General features: G+C 40.4%; 1 protein-coding gene across 1 annotated transcript in view; it reads left to right on the top strand.

Moving 5' to 3' along the window:
- Positions 1-19,749, top strand: part of TPD52 (tumor protein D52) — a 164,875-nt gene that overhangs the window by 55,805 nt on the left and 89,321 nt on the right. The window contains exon 6 of the mRNA XM_054985223.1: positions 15,108-15,289. Within this exon, the coding sequence (XP_054841198.1) occupies positions 15,108-15,289 (182 nt within the window). The remainder of the gene's footprint in view (positions 1-15,107; positions 15,290-19,749) is intronic.

Raw genomic sequence — 19,749 nt, 5'->3', positions numbered from 1 at the left:
TTATTTCCACGAAGACGAACTGTGTAATCCAAAATGAACTGGCATCTGATTACTGTTGTGAATTAATCTTACGTGCAATGACTGCCTAACTCAGTTTGTTGGGTGGAAATTTGAACTTCAGCGTCCCAGAAACGTTCATCTTTTATCAGTTTTCACATAGTGCATTTAGGGCAGTGTGCAGGTCAGTTCTTAAGTGTACGTTGCACTGAAGCCTCCCAGATTTATAGAATATTCTTGCATTATTTATGTTAACGTGTAGAATGAATTCACCCTTCCAGGCAGTCCCATGAAGGTTGGAGCCATGGATTATAGGGAGGATAGCCTCCCTAGAATGCTGTTGGCAACAGACTGTCATCAAAGTACAAACTTTCACAGTGCCTGAGGCCATTATGAGTGACTGAAATATTTTTTCAGGTAGACCCCAAGTAGTGCTGGTGTGTAGGTCTCTGGGGCCCAGCTGTAAGGGGGCATTATTTAAACAGCCACATGGAGATGGAAACCTCTTTGAACTAAAACTGCATTGACCGCTAAAACACAGTGCTATTTGACAACTGAATATTTCTTACAACATTTAGTCTTTGCAGGGCACAACCCTCAGTCTTTAAGGATTTAGTTATTCAAGGTTCAAAGTGAACCCCTGAATTTCCCAGCCAATGAACAGTCATTTATTTATTTATTTGACTTTTATTCCACCTTCCCCTCAAGTGAGGTCTAAAGCAGTTTACAGTATTAAAACAATAATAAATATTATATATTAAAACTAAAAACCATGTTGCTACAATTGATGGGGGACCATAAGAATACAACCAATAATAAAACAACAACAACAATCTTCTGGCAAAGATTCCATGATACAATTAAAACTGCTATACAAAAATAACCTGATCACTCTAGGTCTGATTAAACGAAATATTAATTAGATAGGACATTGGCATACCCCATATATATCAATCTCGTGGAAGCGTACATATTCCTATTTTACCTAAACTGACATTTATAAAAAGTGTTGTTTAAAAATTTGCTGCTGAGAGCTTTACCAAAAAGAGGGAAAGGAGATTTCATTGAATTCCAAATCTGAGAGAGTCCAAGATTTTAGAGGGTGGTCGGTTTATATAGAAGCTGTTACATAGGCTAATGACTTTACTAAACCTTTAGATTTGTGCTCTCTAAACACATAATGTAAGACACCTCAGCATCCTAAAGAATACTTGTTGCAAACTGTTTGCCGTTGCATTTATTCTGAGCTTAAAGCCATTTGTTCATAGATTATTCTTAAGGCTAAAAACTATAAGTCAACTAGAACAGTAAAAAAAAGGTGTTTGCAGATTTATCCAAGAACCTAAAAAGCAACCTCTTAGGCCTACTGTGTCAAAACATCCTAAACAGCGATTTAAAGTTAAAATCCACAGCAGTGCTATTTTCAATTTTTATTGGGGCCCAGCAGTTTCTTGAGAAGATGGCACATTTTGGTGCCTAGTTTGTCTTATCCAGTCTTCACCTCAAGCATTCTAAACTTTTGCTAGTGTTTTGGGGGTGGTGTGGGGATTGCCAACCTACTGTACCTAATTCCTGTTTAGCAGGGTCTGTGAGAGAATAAAAATCACATGGAGGTATTGAACATGTTATTGCACTTTAACCCTGCTGCTTCTCTCTAAGATGGGTATTGGTTTGCTGGTAGAGGATGAATCACACAATTAAATGTTCATTTCTGCATCCACAGTCATGCTAGCTGTTGGCTCAGGTAATGTGGTTAAGGATAGAATGGTATTGTGGCCTGGAGTATTGTAATCCTAGGCACCAGTATCAAATTTTTAGCTGCAGGGCATCCAGACTTCTGGAAGAGAATACACAAATAATAACTACTCTATAGAAAGGCCTCCCAATTCCACTTGGTGCTGGTATGAATTAGGTATGAATTAGAATAAAATCGTTGTTGTGAGTCTTGTTCAGTTTAAAATGAAATGTCTACTCTGTGTGTGTCTTGAAATCTAAGGATTTGGAAAAACTAAATTACCTTGAAACGTTTTGGGGGACAAAGTCTAGATGTGGAAATAAATGAAAAGATTACATTTCAGAATGTAGCAATTCATCTGTACACCAAATTTCAAAAATTGTTTCTTTCAGATGCAAAAACAGATTTCACGGAAAGCAAATATTTATTTAGTTGTTTAAGACATTCTCATCCTGCATTTTCAAAAATACCTCAAGGCAGTTAACGTTAAGCCATTTAAAAACAGATTGTACAGTTATGAAATAAAACACCTACTTACAAAATATGCCACAAGATAAATACAATCCCAAAACTACTAGATATAACCAATTACCAAACAACTTAGTTTTACACATCACTCTGAAAAAGGGCTACCATGTGAGCTTTTCTGAAGGCTAGCAAGGAAGAGGCTCTACATTTCTTTCTTGGCAACTTATTCCAGAGAGTAAGGGTAATATGTTCTACCTGCTGAATTTGTTTTGTGGGCTGCATCGGGATCATGATTTCACACTTATAATTTTGATCTCTCTTTTTTTAATGGTAGGGAAGAAACCTAGAAGCATCACTTTGATCATTTACTGAATGATCAAAGAGGAGATCTGCAGACATCACATCCTGAAAGTTCTCTGAAAACTGAATTGAGCTGAAATTTAATGAGAACGACTTTTAATGTGTTTTAAGAATTCTTATTCTGGTTATTGGCTTTTAAAGAAAGGTCTCTTAAAATTATGAGCAGGAAGCAGCATCACTAGTGACAATATACGTGTACCCTATGACTGTCGTACCTATTGATATTTGAACAGAGTTTCTGCTATATGAGATTGTCTCCTGTCTTTCCAACTTAGCATTTTATCTCTTGTTGTAGTCTTGGCTTTCACTATTTTTGATCAGACATCTTTCCTTTTAAATCTCTGCTTACATTATTTCCCTCAAAATAACTTTATTAAAAAGGAAAACATTTCCTCCTTCAGTTTATAAACAATTTGATTTTAATTCCTATTTGTAACAAAATCCCCTTTCATTTACTTACATATTTTTATATGAATAAAGATGTAGGGAGTCATTTTGAAGGTGAATTTACTCCCTTTTATAGTTTCTTTGTTTTTAGGGTTGCGTATTTTTGCTTAAGTATAAAATATATTGGGAAACACAATGTCAATTATCTGCCGACTCACCTAATGTGTAATCTCCCACCCCATGGGATGTATTGGGTTTGTGTCTGGCATATGGGCCACTGTGTAGAGTTGCTGCCTTCTTGTAGTGACTTTTATGTTTTTAATGTGATTTTATTTAATTGATGTTACCCACTCCGAGCCCGCTTGCAGGGAGAGTGAGTTATTAATCGAATTATTATTATTAATAATAGTAATATAATGTTTTTCAAAATTACATAGACTATTTGCCTTTGGTTTTTGGAAATAACTTTAGATGTGGTAATGCACTCTTTTGAAACACTTTCCTCCTGCAAAAAACCCCATGTTCCAGAATAAATACCTGGTACATAATTCAGGTAATGGTTGGTGTCTAATCAAAGTCCATGTTCTTGTTTTTAATAGACAAAAAATCTAGAGGGGATTCAGAAAAAATATTTTTTTGCATACTGTCATCTGAGACTATAGCAATTTAATTTTAATGTAGGTGACTAGAAACTGCACTTTATTGACGGTGTTGTTCTGTAGGTTACTGCCATCTCCCCTACTGCAAAGAGCTACATATGTTCATGGTCAGTTATGGTCCCCTGGACTCCCCATAGGTGTCTTTCATGCCCCAATGCACTATTTGCATTCATTCAACCTTATTATCTCTGGCTGAACCAATTATTTTAATCCTTAGATAGTGTGAAATGTATGGCATAAGAAATAGGCAAATCTCTGTAGAACGAAAAGTAGGTTTTGCTGTAGCAAGGGGTAGAGATTGAATTGAGTTTACCAGTTCTGGCTTTGGTGGCCTATTTCAAAGGTAGAGAGTGGTAGGCAATGAGGATGCAATTTAGGATATATGTCATGGTGGAACGAAGTGTAGCAGGGAGCATTGAAAGAAAGGAGTAGATAAGTGGGAGAGTTGACAGTACTGTCCTAAATGGGCCTGGCTAGTACAAGGCAGGTTTATATACTTAAGAAGAAGCCACCATAGAGATCAAATAAGACAATAACATGACTGTTATAACAAGCAGAATGTATTAGGTGAGCTGGAGGATTTAAGATCGTGGGTAGAACTTTGAGAAATCAGGCAGATGACCCAAACAAAATCATGTTTCAGTAAAAAAATATGGCAAATAAGTGAACCTTCTGGTGCATGAAAAGAGTTGATTTTTGGAACAGAGGACTTGGCGGCAGAGATATGTATCTATATGGCTTTTTAAAAATACATGATGACTTGGAAGAACTACTAGAACAAAAATTCTAGGAAAGTCTTGTGTTGTTTGCATACCTGTCTTAAATGTATATGGTTATCACTGTCAAGGCACTGCATAGATAAATCTAGCTAATCCATGTTAAACTTTTTTAGGGTGTCTTTATGAGTGGTATTATTTATTTGACAATATTCATTTAGCTTCAGATGAAGCATTTACCTTAAATGCGTTGTTAACTTTTGTAGCTCCTGTTGTATTTCCAGTCAACACTTCTATCATGTAGAGCTATTATTCACAAAATAATACTCACAAGGATCTGGAATGGCTCTCATACATTCCACTAGATTGTGTTGTAATCATGTCTGGTGCTTCAGAAATTGTTTGGCATTTTGGATGTAACGCTTCAATAGACGTTCTGTTTCAGTTGATGCTCCTATGTGCTAACATGATTATTTCTTGAAATTCTTTCAGTCAGTTTACCCACTTAGTCATTCCTTTGTTTGGAAGAGACTGTGTTTGCTAATATAAAGCAGGATGGTGTTAATATTTGTTTTCTCTAGGTTTATTGCTTTCTGTGGGCTCTTATTCATGTATTTTAATTCTATAAATATTGCACTAAGTACTGTATAAATTTGCTGGCATCAAAATTCTGTCTATTTGCTCCTCCCTTGTATACAAAAAAGTCTTTACTTTGTTCTTTTGAGAACAAATATTGAAGAGGTCTGTTCTTTTTTTAAAAAAAGTAGTTTCTCTTGGTTATGAAATCTGTTCTAGATTTGTGCAACATTTCTGGCATCCTAACGCTAGAGACCTAGCCATTTGTTTCTGATCCCAGCCAGCTTTTCTTATGTGTTGTATTGCCTTCACTGACACCAAGCACGGCATATTTATATCCAGGTCATTGCACACCCATTTTCCTATTATCTCTAGGTATTTGCAAGATTTTGCTCTGTATTCCTGTAGAGCATTACTAGCAATGTCTCTTTCCCTTGCAGTCACCAACAGTTCAGCATTATTTCAAGTTAGGAATTTTTGCTCCAGTGTTTCTCACCTTGCACTTATCTACATTGAAAGTCATTTGCCATGTTGTTGCTAACTCAGCCAATTTGCAGAGTTCCTCTTGGAGCTCTTCACAATCCACTTTGATTGTCACCATCCTGAATAATTTGGTTTCATCCACAAACCAAGCCACTATACTACCCCCCTCTCCCCGGTTCATTTATGAATAACTTAAATAGCACCAGTCCCAATACTGGACTCTTTATTATTTTGCTACTATGGACTAACACGGCTAACTCCTCTGGATCTAGTCCCAGTACTCCGTTTTTAATCAGTGATTGTTAAGTTTACTCAGGAGTTTTTGGTGAGGCACTTTGTCAAAAACATTTTGGAGATCTATTTAATGTTTCCAAGAACACCCCTATTGAACCCCGAAAGGCTGGTAAGACAGGACTTCCATTTCCAGAAACCTTGCTGATCTTCCCTCAGCAGGCTTTGTTCCTGTGTGCTTAGTTCTGACTCTATGTACCTTTGCACCCCCAATTTGGGGTGCACTTTCTTCTGACATGTGGAACAGACACAGGCTTACTGGTATGTATTTAACTGGATCTCCCCTGAACTCTTTTTTTTAAAAAAAATAGTGTATCATTTGCTACTTTCCAGTCTTCTAATATGGAGCTGAATTTTAGTGACATTACATATATTGATTATTAGACCAGCAGTTTCACATCTGAGTTTCTAAAGAACCCTGGGGTGAATGCCATTGTGATAGTCATTCCCAGAGTTCCTGTCTCCTCTGAGCTATGAACCAAACCTTGTGATTTTAGCCTCATGTAAATCCAAGTGTTTGTCATTTGTTTTAGGGGAGGGATTGTGGCTCAGTGGAAGAGCCATTGCTTTCCATGCAGAAGGTCCCAGGTCCAGTTAGAGTTGTCAGGGTCCCAGGGGCCAAACTGGGGGTGCAAGGGGCTGGGGGTGGGGAACAGTGGCGTACCCATTTCCTGCTTGCATAGCGTGCACTCCCTCATTGTGGTGCATGCTAAAGCTGAGCTCTGTGAAAACTGCCCCTTTGGAGGCACTTTTCACTGATCTTGGTTTCAGAGCTTACTGTGCCGCCCCCCCAATTGCACTGGAAAATGACTGCGATGGAGGAATTGCTGTGCACACTGAAGCTGAGCTCAGTGAAAACTGACCCTTTGGAGGCAGTGTTCACTAAGCTCATCTTCAGTGTGCACTGCGATTCCTCCATCACTAGCACAATGGGGGAGTGTGGGAGCACGTGCGCCCACTTATCTCCCCGTACCCTTCACTGGCCAGGTGAGTGGGGCCGGGGGGCAGCAGGTGGGGTTGAAGTGATAGCATGTCTAGGTCCAGTCCCTAACAACACTGGTTAAAAAGACCCAGGCACAGTAGGGGATGTGAAACTCCTTTACCTGAGACCCTGAAGAGACACTGCCAGTCTGAGTAGGCTGTACAGATCTTGATGGACCAGTAGTCTGATTCAGTATGGCAGCTTCATGAGTGTTCCCATGGGACTTCTCTAGGTGGGAGGGAGGCAGGCAAACCTCAGGTTAAAAATGGGGAGGAAAAACTTCTTTTGTCAGATAGGGACTAGAAAGTTCTGGTTAAAAGTGTCAGATGAGCCAGGATTTTTATTTGGCTTTTTTAGGTAGAGTACATAGGCTTACGGAAGAAAGCGTATGTTTAGGTGATAAACAAGCACCCTGGTAAAAAGCCTGAAGATCAAATCTACGTAGGCAGTTTCTGAGAACCAGAGACTATGAGGTGAAAGGGTAAACCAACAAATTTGAGCAAATGTGTACTGGCAACCAGGACCAGTAAACCTCCTAACCTGAGTAAAGGTTCTGGGAAAAGGAAGCAAGAGTCTCACCTCAAATGTTTATTTACCATAGTAAATGAACACTCTGACCCATTTAAAAGTATTCAGTCCCTTGTTGGGGGGGGTAGGTGTAACTGCTGGGTTGTAGTTAAGAGGTATATTACCCATTTAAGCTGAAACATTCCAAGTATAACAATCTGTTGAATATGTTTTTTTTCTTGTTAAATGTAATGGGGTGTTTTGCCTTCATCTGTGTCTTGACTGTTCAGTTGAATATTTAGATTAAAAGTGGACTAAATTTACATTATAAATACATCCAATATTGTTGTAATAGTGTGTGAAGACTTGTAGGGGCATGCAGTTTACAAACTTCATCATTAACTCGTGTTGCTCAAACTCATGAATGTGAGCAGTTGGTGATTCAGAATTAATGAGAGGCTAGCATTGGGGTAAAGTGTGATTGGGGAAGGCAATTGCAAACCTCCCTGTAACAAAAGTCTGCCAAGAAAACATTGTGATGCGACATCCCCCCCCCCCATGGGTCAGTAATGACTCGGTGGTTGTTGTGGGTTTTCCGGGCTGTATTGCCGTGGTCTTGGCATTGTAGTTCCTGACGTTTTGCCAGCAGCTGTGGCTGGCATCTTCAGAGGTGTAGCACCAAAAGACAGAGATCTCTCAGTGTCACAGTGTGGAAAAGATGTTGGCAGGTCATTTGTATCTACTCAGGAGGGGTGGGGTTGAGCTGAGTCATCCTGTGAGAGTTTCCCAGGGTGTGGAATGCTAATGGCGGGAGGCTTCACTGTATCCTGAGGAGGTTCTTTTGCATATGGATTGGTGCTTGATGTGCTAATCTTCTCTGCAGGGCTATTGTTGAGTATAGAGTGTTTTGTTAGCCTGGTGTTTTTCTGACAAACACTTTGTCTGACAAAGTAGTTGGAAGTGTTGTCCAGTATTTTGGTGTCAAGACTGGACAACACTTCCAACTACTTTGTCAGACTGCACAGGGAAGCCATTGAAATTCACAAGCATAAGCAAAACTTCAACAGGAAAGAAGAAACCTTAAGCATGAACAGAGCATGGTTTCCAGTTCTGAAAAACACCAGGCTAACAAAACATTCTATACTCGACAATAGCCCTGCAGAGAAGATTAGCACATCAAGCACCAATCCATATGCAAAAGAACCTCCTCAGGATACAGTGAAGCCTCCCGCCATTAGCATTCCACACCCTGGGAAACTCTCACAGGATGACTCAGCTCAACCCCACCCCTCCTGAGTAGATACAAATGACCTGCCAACATCTTTTCCACACTGTGACACTGAGAGATCTCTGTCTTTTGGTGCTACACCTCTGAAGATGCCAGCCACAGCTGCTGGCAAAACGTCAGGAACTACAATGCCAAGACCACGGCAATACAGCCCGGAAAACCCACAACAACCATCATTCTCCGGCCGTGAAAGCCTTCAACAATACAATGACTCGGTGCTTGCACCTTTACCTTTAGTGTGAGGTAGGGGGCCCTTTTAGAAAGGTTCCCTGCAACTACAGAGGGCCCTGAGGTATTTAAGTACAACGTATTGAAACCTTGAACCTATGGTATAGATGCCTCAAAACTTCATGCTATTCAGCCTTTTCCTGTAACTGCCACACCATTTGGATCTGGAGCTTTACTAGCTTTTAATTTGCCTATTAGTTCTAAATCTTCATCTCTTGTCACCTGTATTCAACTTGTTCTTCAGACTTCCATCCTGTAAACAGCAGCTCTGACTTGGACGTCTATCCTACATTTCCCATAGTGAAAATGGACACAAATAAGTCATTCATTTTCTCTGCTCTTTCTTCAGGTTTCTTAGGAAATTATTTCACTCTTTTGTCATCAAATGGCCCAGCCACCTTCCTGGCTTCTGATGTATTTGAAGAAAAGCTGATGGTTTTTCCTAATATTTTAAGCTATCTGTCTTGCACATCTCCCCCCCCCCCCCATCTTACCAACTTATATTTGTTTTGCAAGAACCTGTGTTTCAATCTGGAAGTTACCCGCATATGAGTCCCTCTACACAACATCTTACACTCAAATGAAAGATCTTACACTTGTTCTCCCATTGTGGATACACATGCACTGCTAGGGAGACAGAGAACACTTGAATATAAGACCACACAGAAAGTAAGTAACTTGAGTGTCCCCGTGTAAGATGTCTTATGTAAAGAGACTGTGTGTGTGACTGTCAGAGGGCCAAAATACACAAGACCAGGGGTCCCCAACTTGCGGCCTGCGGGCCACATTCGGCCCCTAAGCTCTTTCTGTGCGGCCCTCCAACCTGCTTGTTTGCTGCTATCACCCCCAGGGCATTTTCCCCTCAGACCCACATTATTCTTCCTGTTTCAAGAGGCACCACCTATTGCTGTTCTTCCTGTCCCTTTCTTGCCAAAAACACAACAGTAACATTGTTTCTTCTGGTCTCCATGGTTCCTTCTGCCCGCCCCCTCTTGGTCTGATCCTCCCTACTAGCATTTTGGCTATTTGGGGTGCTTTGCTGGCTACCCTTCCTGCTCAGCTTTTGCTCCCCCTCTCCATGCCTTACCATGTTGAATGCTATATATGTGTATAAAGAAGCTGTGTAAAAGGGTATGGGAGATGTCTTTTGCAAAAAAAAAAACAAAAACGGGAAAATGACAGTAAAAGGGCTGGTATTTTTGCAAAAAAATTGCTACAAAGTGTTTTTCATACCAAACATTTTTAGAGGCTCCACCAATCAAGGCTCCTCCAAGTGGCTTCCAAGGTTACTGGTGAAGTTGCTGCTGCAGGCAAAAGCATTCTTCCTTCTTCAACAAGAGCTGATAGCTCTGACTTTTTGCCTTCCTTGCTTCTGCCTCTCCTCCCCTATCCACTCCAGCTAGGAGTCTTCTCATGCATCTATGATTGCAGGAGCCAATGAGCGGCCCCTTGGGTTGAGTGGGAAGGAGTACTCCCTTAGCAGGGAAGCTTCTGGGATCCCCCTTCCCACATCTTCCTTCAGCCAAGTTCCCTTCCACCTAGCTGCCATTTTGCTTCTCATGACTGAAGCTTGGCTGGCAGGCAGTGATGTGTATGTGCACCCCATATATAATTTGAAGCCAATTTAATGGCTTATCTTTTGCTCCAGGTGGGAGGCTGCCCTTTCATTCACTATTTCTCTCTATCTGCCCTTTTTTGGAGGACCTCCAAAGTATTAGCATGTGTAGATTTAAACCTCAAAGCTGTGTGTTTATTAAGAAATAGCTCTCATAGTATTCAATGTACTTAGGATTGCAACTCTGCCATCTGGTAGGTCAGATTCATAATCCATTTTTTAAAAATTCTTCCTGGCCTGTGCATATATAGCCCAGTGCTCCTGAGAACTGTAGAGGCATGGGTCTCTTCTTTACCATGGTTGAAATGAAAACTCCCAGCTAATAGCAGCTAGAGTGGGGTGAGTTTAATGGGAAAGGGAAGAGTTAGACCCCTAAAACTATACTTTTCATATTTTTATTTATTCAAGGATAATATTGAAACTCTGCAACTGCTGCTCTGCTAAAAATTCTGTAAGACGATGTCTGCAAAAGAAAGTGGTGTTTCAAAGAAATGAAAGATTGCAGATGAGCACTGTGTCTTTAATGACAAATGGACTACTGAGTATGTCTTTGTTTTAAACAAAGATAAAGCAGTTTGCCTGATATGTCTTGAAACTTTCTCAGTATTAAAGTACACTGTTAGAAGGCACTTTGAATCCTGTCACAAGAGCTATATAATAATATATACTCAATATATTAAGGAGAGGTGTGAGTGAACAAGATAAATTCTCTTTAAAAATCAATTTTTTTGCAGCAAAATAGTTTTAGAAAGCATGGTGAGGAGAACCTATCTACTGTGAGGGCCAGCTTCCATGTTGCTAAGTGTATTGCTGAGAGTGGTAGGCCATTCACTGGTGGTGAATTTGTTAAAAAGTGCATGGTTAAAGTAATGGAGGAAATGTGTTCTGATAAGGTATCTTGTGTTAATTGTGTCCGTTTATTGGGATCTACAATCACCAGGTGTGTTGAAGAACTAAGAGAAGAGCTGCATATGTCACTGATTGCCAAGGCAAAAAGTTTTGATTTTTTTCTTTGGCTTTAGATGAGAGCAATGACACTGCTCAATTACTAATATTTATCAGGGGGATAGATTCCAGCTTCAGAATTACTTCAGAGTTTGAAGGCACTACAACTGCAGAAAACATATTCTTGAAGGTGTGTAAATCAGTAGAAAATCATGGCCTGAGTTGGGATAAATTGAAAAGCATCACAAATGATGGTGCAAGAAATGTGGTGGGAAGTAAAACTGGTATAGATGCAAGAATCAATGAAGAGATATTGAAATTAAACAGTACATTTCCCATGCAATTTCACTGCATGATCCATCAGCAAGCCTTGTATAGTAAGATTCTTCAGTGGGAAAGCATGACGTGTATTGTTGTATGTAGCATTAATTACATCAGGCCTTACTCATCAGTTTCAAAAATTTTTCTCAGAGATAGATGCAGAATATGGAGACATATTGTACCATGCAGAAGTCAGGTGGCTTAGCAGAGGCAAAGTCCTCAAACTTTTTTGCAGTCTTCGCCATGAAGTTGACGTCTTTCTCAAAGAGAAAGCAGGTCAACAAGTACTTTCTGACCCTGGATGGATTTTTGATTTGGCTTTCTTATCTGAGATCACAAAGCATCTGAACACATTGAATCTAAGCTTGCAGGGAAAAGAAAAGCTTGTGTGTGATGTGTATCCCTGAACTGAAAGCTTTGGAAGCAAAACTAAACATTTTTGTGAAGCAAGTTAGTGAAAGTAACTTTTCAAACTTCTCATGCTGCAATGAACTAAAATTTGAGAAAACGTGAATTTACAATTCCATGTTGAAGGACGTGTCAAAGCACTTAACCTATTGTAGGTAGAATTCCAATTCACAGATTACCATAAGCACAGAAGAATGTTTCAAAATCCATTTGAAGTAGCACCAGAAGATGCATGTAACTTTTTTCAAACGGAACTAATTAATTTGCCAGCTAGTGATAATCTCAGAGACAATTACAAAGAAAATAGTCTGTTCAGTTTCTGTTGTGGCCTACTAGATAGATTTATTAACCTAAAGATATTTGCTGAAGGCATATTTCTCTTTGACACCCCATACATCTGTGAACAAACTTTTTCCAAGATGAAAATTGTGAAATCCAAGTGTAGCTCAAGGCTTACAGATGAATATTTAAGTGACATTTTAAGAGTGCTTGCCACAAACCTTGACTTGGACATTAATGCCTTGGCTATCAGAAAACAGCCACAAAAATTACACTGACTCCTAGGTAAGCATGTGTAGCTAGATAAAAGGATTTGACAGTAAAATATTGTTCCCAAATGGATTGCATTCAAGTTAACATTGACCTCTGAATGTTTACTGTTGATCTAAATAGGCAGGTTAATGATTTTGTTACATTTTGATTTAAGCTGTGGCCCTGTTTGGGCATTGAGCACTCTAATGTGGCCCCCATGTGCCAAAAGGTTGGGGACTCCTGATCACAGTTCTACCACTTATGCAGCACCAGCTCATATTAGCCAAGTTCATAAAGAACAGTAAACACATGTACAATTGTTATATAGTGTACACTTGATCTTTGTGTGTAGAGTAATTCTCATGTTCAACACCCATACAGTTGAACATGTGATTAAAATCTCACATTTATTCCAGTACTGGTCCACCAACAATCTCCATTGTCCCCAGCAAATATGGTACAATTTGGTCCAGAAAAGCCCCTGCAGGCCCGTGGAAAGCCTCAAATTGTGTTTCCCATTGGAAACTATGGGAAAATGTTTCCGAATTTATTCTGTACTGCTGAGGAAGATTTGAGCATGCACAAAGAGAAGGTGCATCATGGGATACTATTCCTCGTCTCGGAGGAACAGGGAGGAAATCCATGCCAGTCTGTACACGGAATCGACTGCCGTGTGGCTGAAGTGTGCTAGTGAACAGGAAAGTAACGGGAAACACATATAAGTGCAATCATGTGCTCTTCACATGTAATTTGTCTCGTGTAATTCAGCACAGAGTTCTCCAGGAAGGATCACCAATATATGAACCAATTGATAAAGGGCATTCCTGGTCACTTCCATCCTATTAGTAACTAGGGCAAGGTAAACTTCAAATTATAAACTGAATGCTTCAGAGGAAGTATGACCTGACAAAAATAGCTTTATCTTCTTGTTCTGACCAATATCTGACCTGCTGTCACTAGAGTATCTTTAGCATAACTCTAATACCCTTTCAAAAAAGAGTGTGGAGATGGCTGGCTATAAGAGGTTGAGATGGAGGGTTGCATCAGTCTTAAAACAGCCTTTTTGTCTTCCAACCCTCTAGATAAATTGCTTTCTAGCTGCAGCAGCTGCAGCAGCCTTGGGGAGAAGTATGTGCTTGCTTGCGAGTGGCTGTTGAACAGTGGCAGCAGTTCTCCATCCAAGGCAAGGATGGCAGGTGCAACTGTGAGCTCTTCTCCTGCTGGCAGCATGCTAAGAAAGGTTGCTGGGGCAGAGGGAAGCAATTTTGGCCCATTTCCTCACCCCTAGTCATGTAGATGTTCCAGCTGTTTCCTCTCTTAATGCTGCTCTTGACTGTCCTTCTCAAGTATCAGAACTAGTAACTTCAGGAGTTTGCAACAAACAGCAGATTATACATCTCAGATTTCTCCTCCCACTGTTGTACTTATCATTTGTTTGATGGATCTTTGCATGCTGCTGTCCTCAAGGATCTCTGAACTGGAGTCTAGACTAGAGATGGGCACGAACAGCAATACGAACAAAAAAACCCCACGAACAGCCCATTCTGCTGTTTGCGAGCAAGCTGTTTGTGAGGCGCTGTTCCAAACGAACATCTGTTCGTTCCAAGCCCCTGCCGTTTGTCAAGCCGGACAGTCTGGCTCCATCAATCAATTCCCTTGGCAATGTAGGCAGGGACTGTCTGAACTCCTTCTGTTGCCCTGGAAACCCCAATCTAAAGCCAACTTACCAATTGTGGAGCTCCCATATTTTTACATGGGAGCAAAGAGCAGGGGGGAAGGGGGTGTTCTGTAGCCAATCTCTTCCCTCCAAACCCTGTTAGGCAGTTCTGACCGTCAACTACAGACCTCCTGTATTGCTCTATGGGACCTCTGGAAAAGGCACAGTGCTCCCAGCTCTGGCTTTCAGTTTCAGCAAAGAGTTGTTGCTGGCATTTGAGAGAGCAAGAGAGGGAGAGTGCATTGGAGATTGAATTTTTTCTGGGAGTGGTTGGTAGGGATCTACCCACCCTCAGGTTCCAGGGCTGCTGCCAGGCTCTGGAGCCAAGCTATTATTTATTATTGGTAACTTTCCTGGTGCCTGCTCAGGTCAGGTTTCTGGGAGTGGTGCAATAGGGATCTACCCACCCTCAGGTTCCAGGGCTGCTACCCGGCTCTGGGGCCAAGCTATTATTTATTATTGGTACCTTTCCTGGTGCCTGCTCTTATTGTATTGAATGGGAGTTTCCTGGAGATGCTGGCTTTGGGAATGTATAACTCCAATATTTGTATTGCAGTCTTGACCAAACTTCGATGATGGCTGGAGGAGAGCCTGCTGAACATGCCCTGCGAATATGGGCTCTCTAAGTCCCAAGGGGGCTGTTCTAGCCCCCACGAACATCCAACTACAAACATGTTCGTGAACAGGCCATGTTCGTAAATGTTCATGAGTTTCTGTTTATGGGTGGCAACGAACATCGTGTTTGGTTTTTTTTCCTGTGTGTGCTCATCTCTAGTCTAGACAGCCAAAAAGATTCCTCAGTGGTGTTTCTTATAAATGTGAAGGAATATTTAATGGTTTGGACATGTACAATACTCCCCCACTTTAACTGCCATTTTTGTTTTTTTGCTTAGGTGCCTCCCAGGAAAGTGGAATCCTTTGCGTCTATGTTGAGGCGCTCTCCTCTAATTCAGATGGGTCCTGCCAAAGACAAAATTGTTCTTGGGGAAATTTTCTACATCTTAGAAGATGACTTGTATATAGATTTTGGTGGCAAATTTCACTGCATTTGCAAGCGACCAGAACTAGATGGCGAGTAAGTAACACCTTCATAATAGAGGTTTAAAATATACTGAATATTCGTATGTTTTTGGAGGTCATTTGACAACCCTTAATTGTTGAATAATTGACCTTGGATTTGGAAATAAGTATTTTATTGGTGTTTGGGAAATTGTCTAGTAGTTCAAAATTCAACTTTCTTTGCCTCCTCATTAGTGAAGAAAGTGAGCTTAAAAGATTAAGTTCCATGTAAGAAGCATATTTTCAAAAAATAAAACAACGTAGGCCTTTTCATTCTTCAGTGAGTTGTGTTTGATGTTTAGTATCTCCTCTCTCCTCTAGAAAAAATTAGAAAATCAAAGCAAGGAATCAGTGCTTGAGAATGTTTCTAGTGCTTGATTGGCTCCTCACTGTGTCTGCGCTAAAATGTCCTGCTGCTACCATCCTGAAAGGGGCCCTGGGTTCTTACAGGAAGAGCTGGCATAAGGCATTGAGCTCTGAGATAAGAGTCATGCCGTCAGACTAGGCAGGAAACTGAGAAGAACAGTCCTTGGAAGAAATGATGGAGACAAAGTTGTGGGGGGAGCAGTTTTGCAGAACTATGTAAATGAGTTGTACTGTTCTTGGGAAGCTGGTATGTGAGATGGGCTGGGAAGACAAAGAGGCCTTGGGTTGGGGAGTAGAAATAAAATAGAGGGTGCTCTGATTGACTTTTTAAAAGCTAGACAAATGTGGTTTTGGAATTCGAGTTTCAGATGAGCTAGCAATGCATCCATTACATATATTTGTAAGAGTGTCTGAACAGCCATTTCAACATTGTCTTTGCCATTTAGAGTATGCCAGAGAACATTAGGAAACAGTTTGGAGGGAGGAGGCAATGGAGTTACGAATCAATTTCTCATTCCATCCTGGGACCTAGAAAGAACCTTTTCATTGCTTCAGAAGCAGGAAAGGAGATAATCTGTGGTGAAAAGTCATTGTTAATGCAAACTTGGGGTAAGATTATGTTTGCCAAAATAGGCTGGGCTCTGTCTGCAGCCTCTCTTATGGATGAGAGGTAGGAAACTGAGAATATTGTGTTGTTTCTGATCCATCCATTCTCTGAAGTTGTTGCTGTTGCTGCCAACAAAGTGGGGAAGGAAGAATGTGAAGCGGTTTGCAGGGTGGGATTATAAGGATAAAAGATGAGTAAATGAAAGGGAAATGCCATAGTTCTGTACTTAGTTCATAAATGACAACCAGTGGCTTCAATACAGTTATCTTCTCTGGACATGAAGTTAAATAATTAAAAGGAGAAGTTTCTGTTTTTAACAGAAGTTATGAATTACAACAAAAGGCTGCATTATAACTTGCTGTTCATCACAGAAGAGAATTCTTAAGTATTGTAAAATATGTTAAATGAATGTCCTAACTTAAACACTTGCAGTTGATTTTTACTGTTTTTAATATTCTATAACCAAAGCCTTCAGACTGGGATTGAATTGTATAGTCCTATACCATAATTTGATTATAGTGAATGGGAACAAACTGATAGATCCAGAAAGGGCATTTACTTGTTTCACTCATAGAGGTGCCAGTACAGTCAATTATTGTTGAAAATTGCAAAGTCTGGTGTACTGCAGCAGCAAGAAGAGAAGATGAGCCTTCTATGCAGGGGGCAGCAAGGATCACTTAGTTAGGACAGTGAGAGCAGCATCTCTCTTGTTTCCTGGGGGGTCATTTCCTTGTCTTGTCTCCTATTGGACTAAACAGGGCAATATCTTGCTTCTTCTCTCTCCTGCCTTATTCACTCTCTCTCTGCAAGATGTAGTCAGATAGCAAGGAACCTATCTCTATCTCTCTTCTTCACTATCAAGTATGTATTTCCTCAAATAAACTTTTTGCCTCTTTAATCAGCACAGCGTAACTTCTCTACTCTGTTTGCACTCAGCTAACAATTATTGTCTGGTCCCAAAAGAGGTGCTAACAAAGATTTATGAGTTTAAAGTGGGAGTTTTTTAGGTGGAGACCTTCCGCTTACTGTAACTTTGTTGGTGGATAAACAAGCAGTTAAGCATTCAGTATCAACATCTCATATCGAACAGACTAACTAGTGAATAAGAAATGGACAGCATCATTATCCCAAGGAATTCTATCTATAATCTATTCACAGAAATGCCATTCTTTATGACAAGAATGTGTTACAGCAAACAATGTTTTTTACCTATTATGAGATCATCAGTCAAATAAGAGACCAATATAAATCTGTTTATCAGGCACCTTATTTCAGCAGTTAAAAGAAAAGAAGAATGATTGATTGGTTTGATTCTGAATGTCAGTTCTACTCAGGGCTTTTTTTTAAGGGGGAACACTCCAGAACGGTGTTCCGGCAGCTCTAAAATCTGCCCACATGATTCCTTCCTCCTGCCCTGCGGGCTCAGCAGAGGAGGTTAAGCTGCTTTGAGTTCATTCTGCTTTTTTCATTCCTCTGTGTGTGTGTGTGTGTGTGAGAGAGAGAGAGATATCAAACTTGGGCCCGGCGCGGGCTCTGCAGAGGAGGGTAAGCAGCTTTGAGTTCATTTTGCTTTCTTTTCATTCCTCTGTGTGTGTGTGTGTGTGTGTGTGTGTGTGTGTGTGTGTGTGTGTGAGAGAGAGAGAGAGAGAGAGAGAGAGAGCAAGCTGGGGCCCGGTGCTTGCTCCGCAGAGGAGGTCTAAGCTGCTTTGAGTTCATTCCGCTTTCATTCAGGGGTTTCTGTGTATGTGTGTGCTGCTTTGAGTTCATTCTGCTGAGGCCGGCACTCCAGAGAAGGCTAAGCTGCTTTGAGTTTATTCTGCTTTCATTTCATTCAGGGGTTTCTCTCTCTGTGTGTGCTGCTCTGAGTTCCTTCTGTTTTATTTTCATTGGGGGAGTGGGTGGGTGGAACTGTGTGTGTTTGTGTGCTGCTTCAAGTTCCTTCTGCTTTCTTTTCAGGGGGTGGGGCTGTGTGTGTGTGCGTGCGCGTACACACACGCGCGTATGTGCTGCTTTGAGTTCATTCTGCTTTCATTTCATTCAGGGGTTTCTGTGTATGTGTGCTGCTTTGAGTTCAATCTATTTTATTTTCATTCGGGGGTAGGTGGGGCTGTGTGTGTATGTGTGCTGCTGTGAGTTCATTCTGCTTTCTTTTCATGGGGCTGTGGGGGGGGCTGTGTGTGTGTGTGCTTGTCATGCCTCAGGTGGGGTGAGCCACCTTACGCTGCCACCACTCTGGGATTTAGGGTCCCTTGGGAAGGCCCAGAGTATCCTTCCAACCCTTCTGACCTCCGTAGCATGACCAATAAACAGGCATGAGGACCCAGCAGAGTAACAACAAACAAAATAGTTTATTTACAAGGAGGTCAGTTAATCAAACAACAAACAAACAAGCTAACAAGGTCCCTTAGCAACAATAGATGAGTGAAAGTAGAAAACTTGTTCCTGCCTCCCTGACTAGAGGGTGGGAATCACCCATCAAGATGTTCTCCTTTCCTCTGAGGAGAAGGATCCTTCACGGTGAGTATCCAATGGTCTGTTTCTTCTACAGATTCACTAAAACCCTCACAAAAGAGAAAACTCACTCAACTGCCTACCCCTCAAAAAGGAAGCAAAATCCCAATTCAAAATAATGGGATAATAATAATAAAAAAACAATAAATGAGTGGATTTTTTTTTCAAAAGTTGGGGAAAAAAGGGGGTGGGTGAATCAAGGTTTAAGAACCAAGCTAGCAGATCGTGTTACTTTACTGTATGGAGGGTTCTTGCGGTGCAGGGGGCAGTTTTTCATTTTGCTCCCATTAATGACAGCCGTTTGATACTGCACATTTGTACAATAACCCAAAGGAGGCTATTCCCCACAGGGTTATTGAGGGCTGTACAACTATTGTGTCTTGATAGCATTTTGCTTGTAAATCTCTTCCAGTTTTAATTTTATTCAAACTGATTTTATAAGAGGGGGAAAGGGAGGGGGAAACAATTCAAAATCATTAAAAAGCCATATAGTTTCACTGTGTGGGTGCGGGGTAGGGGGAAATAACTTTTTCCTTTTCCTTTTGTTTATATATAAGCCTAGTACCTATTCTGTATTATAATAGAATAGGTATAATATATATTGTCTGTATTATATAGATAAACCTATTGTTGGTGAACCAAATAATAAATAAATAATAGTTACATCGTTTGTAAGTTATACAAACTACTGTAAAATCTCAAAAATATATAACATAACTCAGACAACACAGCTTATATTAAATAACAACTCTAGGACAATGACCTATCTACCAAATAAAACAGAATGCCTTGACTTTTAAGGACCTACCAAAAACTGAGATTGCAATAATTAAATAACGGACTGGAATGTTAGCTAATCTTTGGAATACTAATAAAACTAATCAAGCATGTATAAATGAAAACGGACACCAACAAGGTACCATCAAAAGAATAGAAATCTGTTATAATTGTGGCACTCAGATGTTAAAATATTATGTTTGTTATTAAGAAAA

Source organism: Eublepharis macularius, chromosome 7, assembly GCF_028583425.1.
Source record: "Eublepharis macularius isolate TG4126 chromosome 7, MPM_Emac_v1.0, whole genome shotgun sequence".
Classification (NCBI taxonomy): Eukaryota; Metazoa; Chordata; class Lepidosauria; order Squamata; family Eublepharidae; genus Eublepharis; species Eublepharis macularius.
This window is presented reverse-complemented; position numbering and strand designations above follow the sequence as displayed.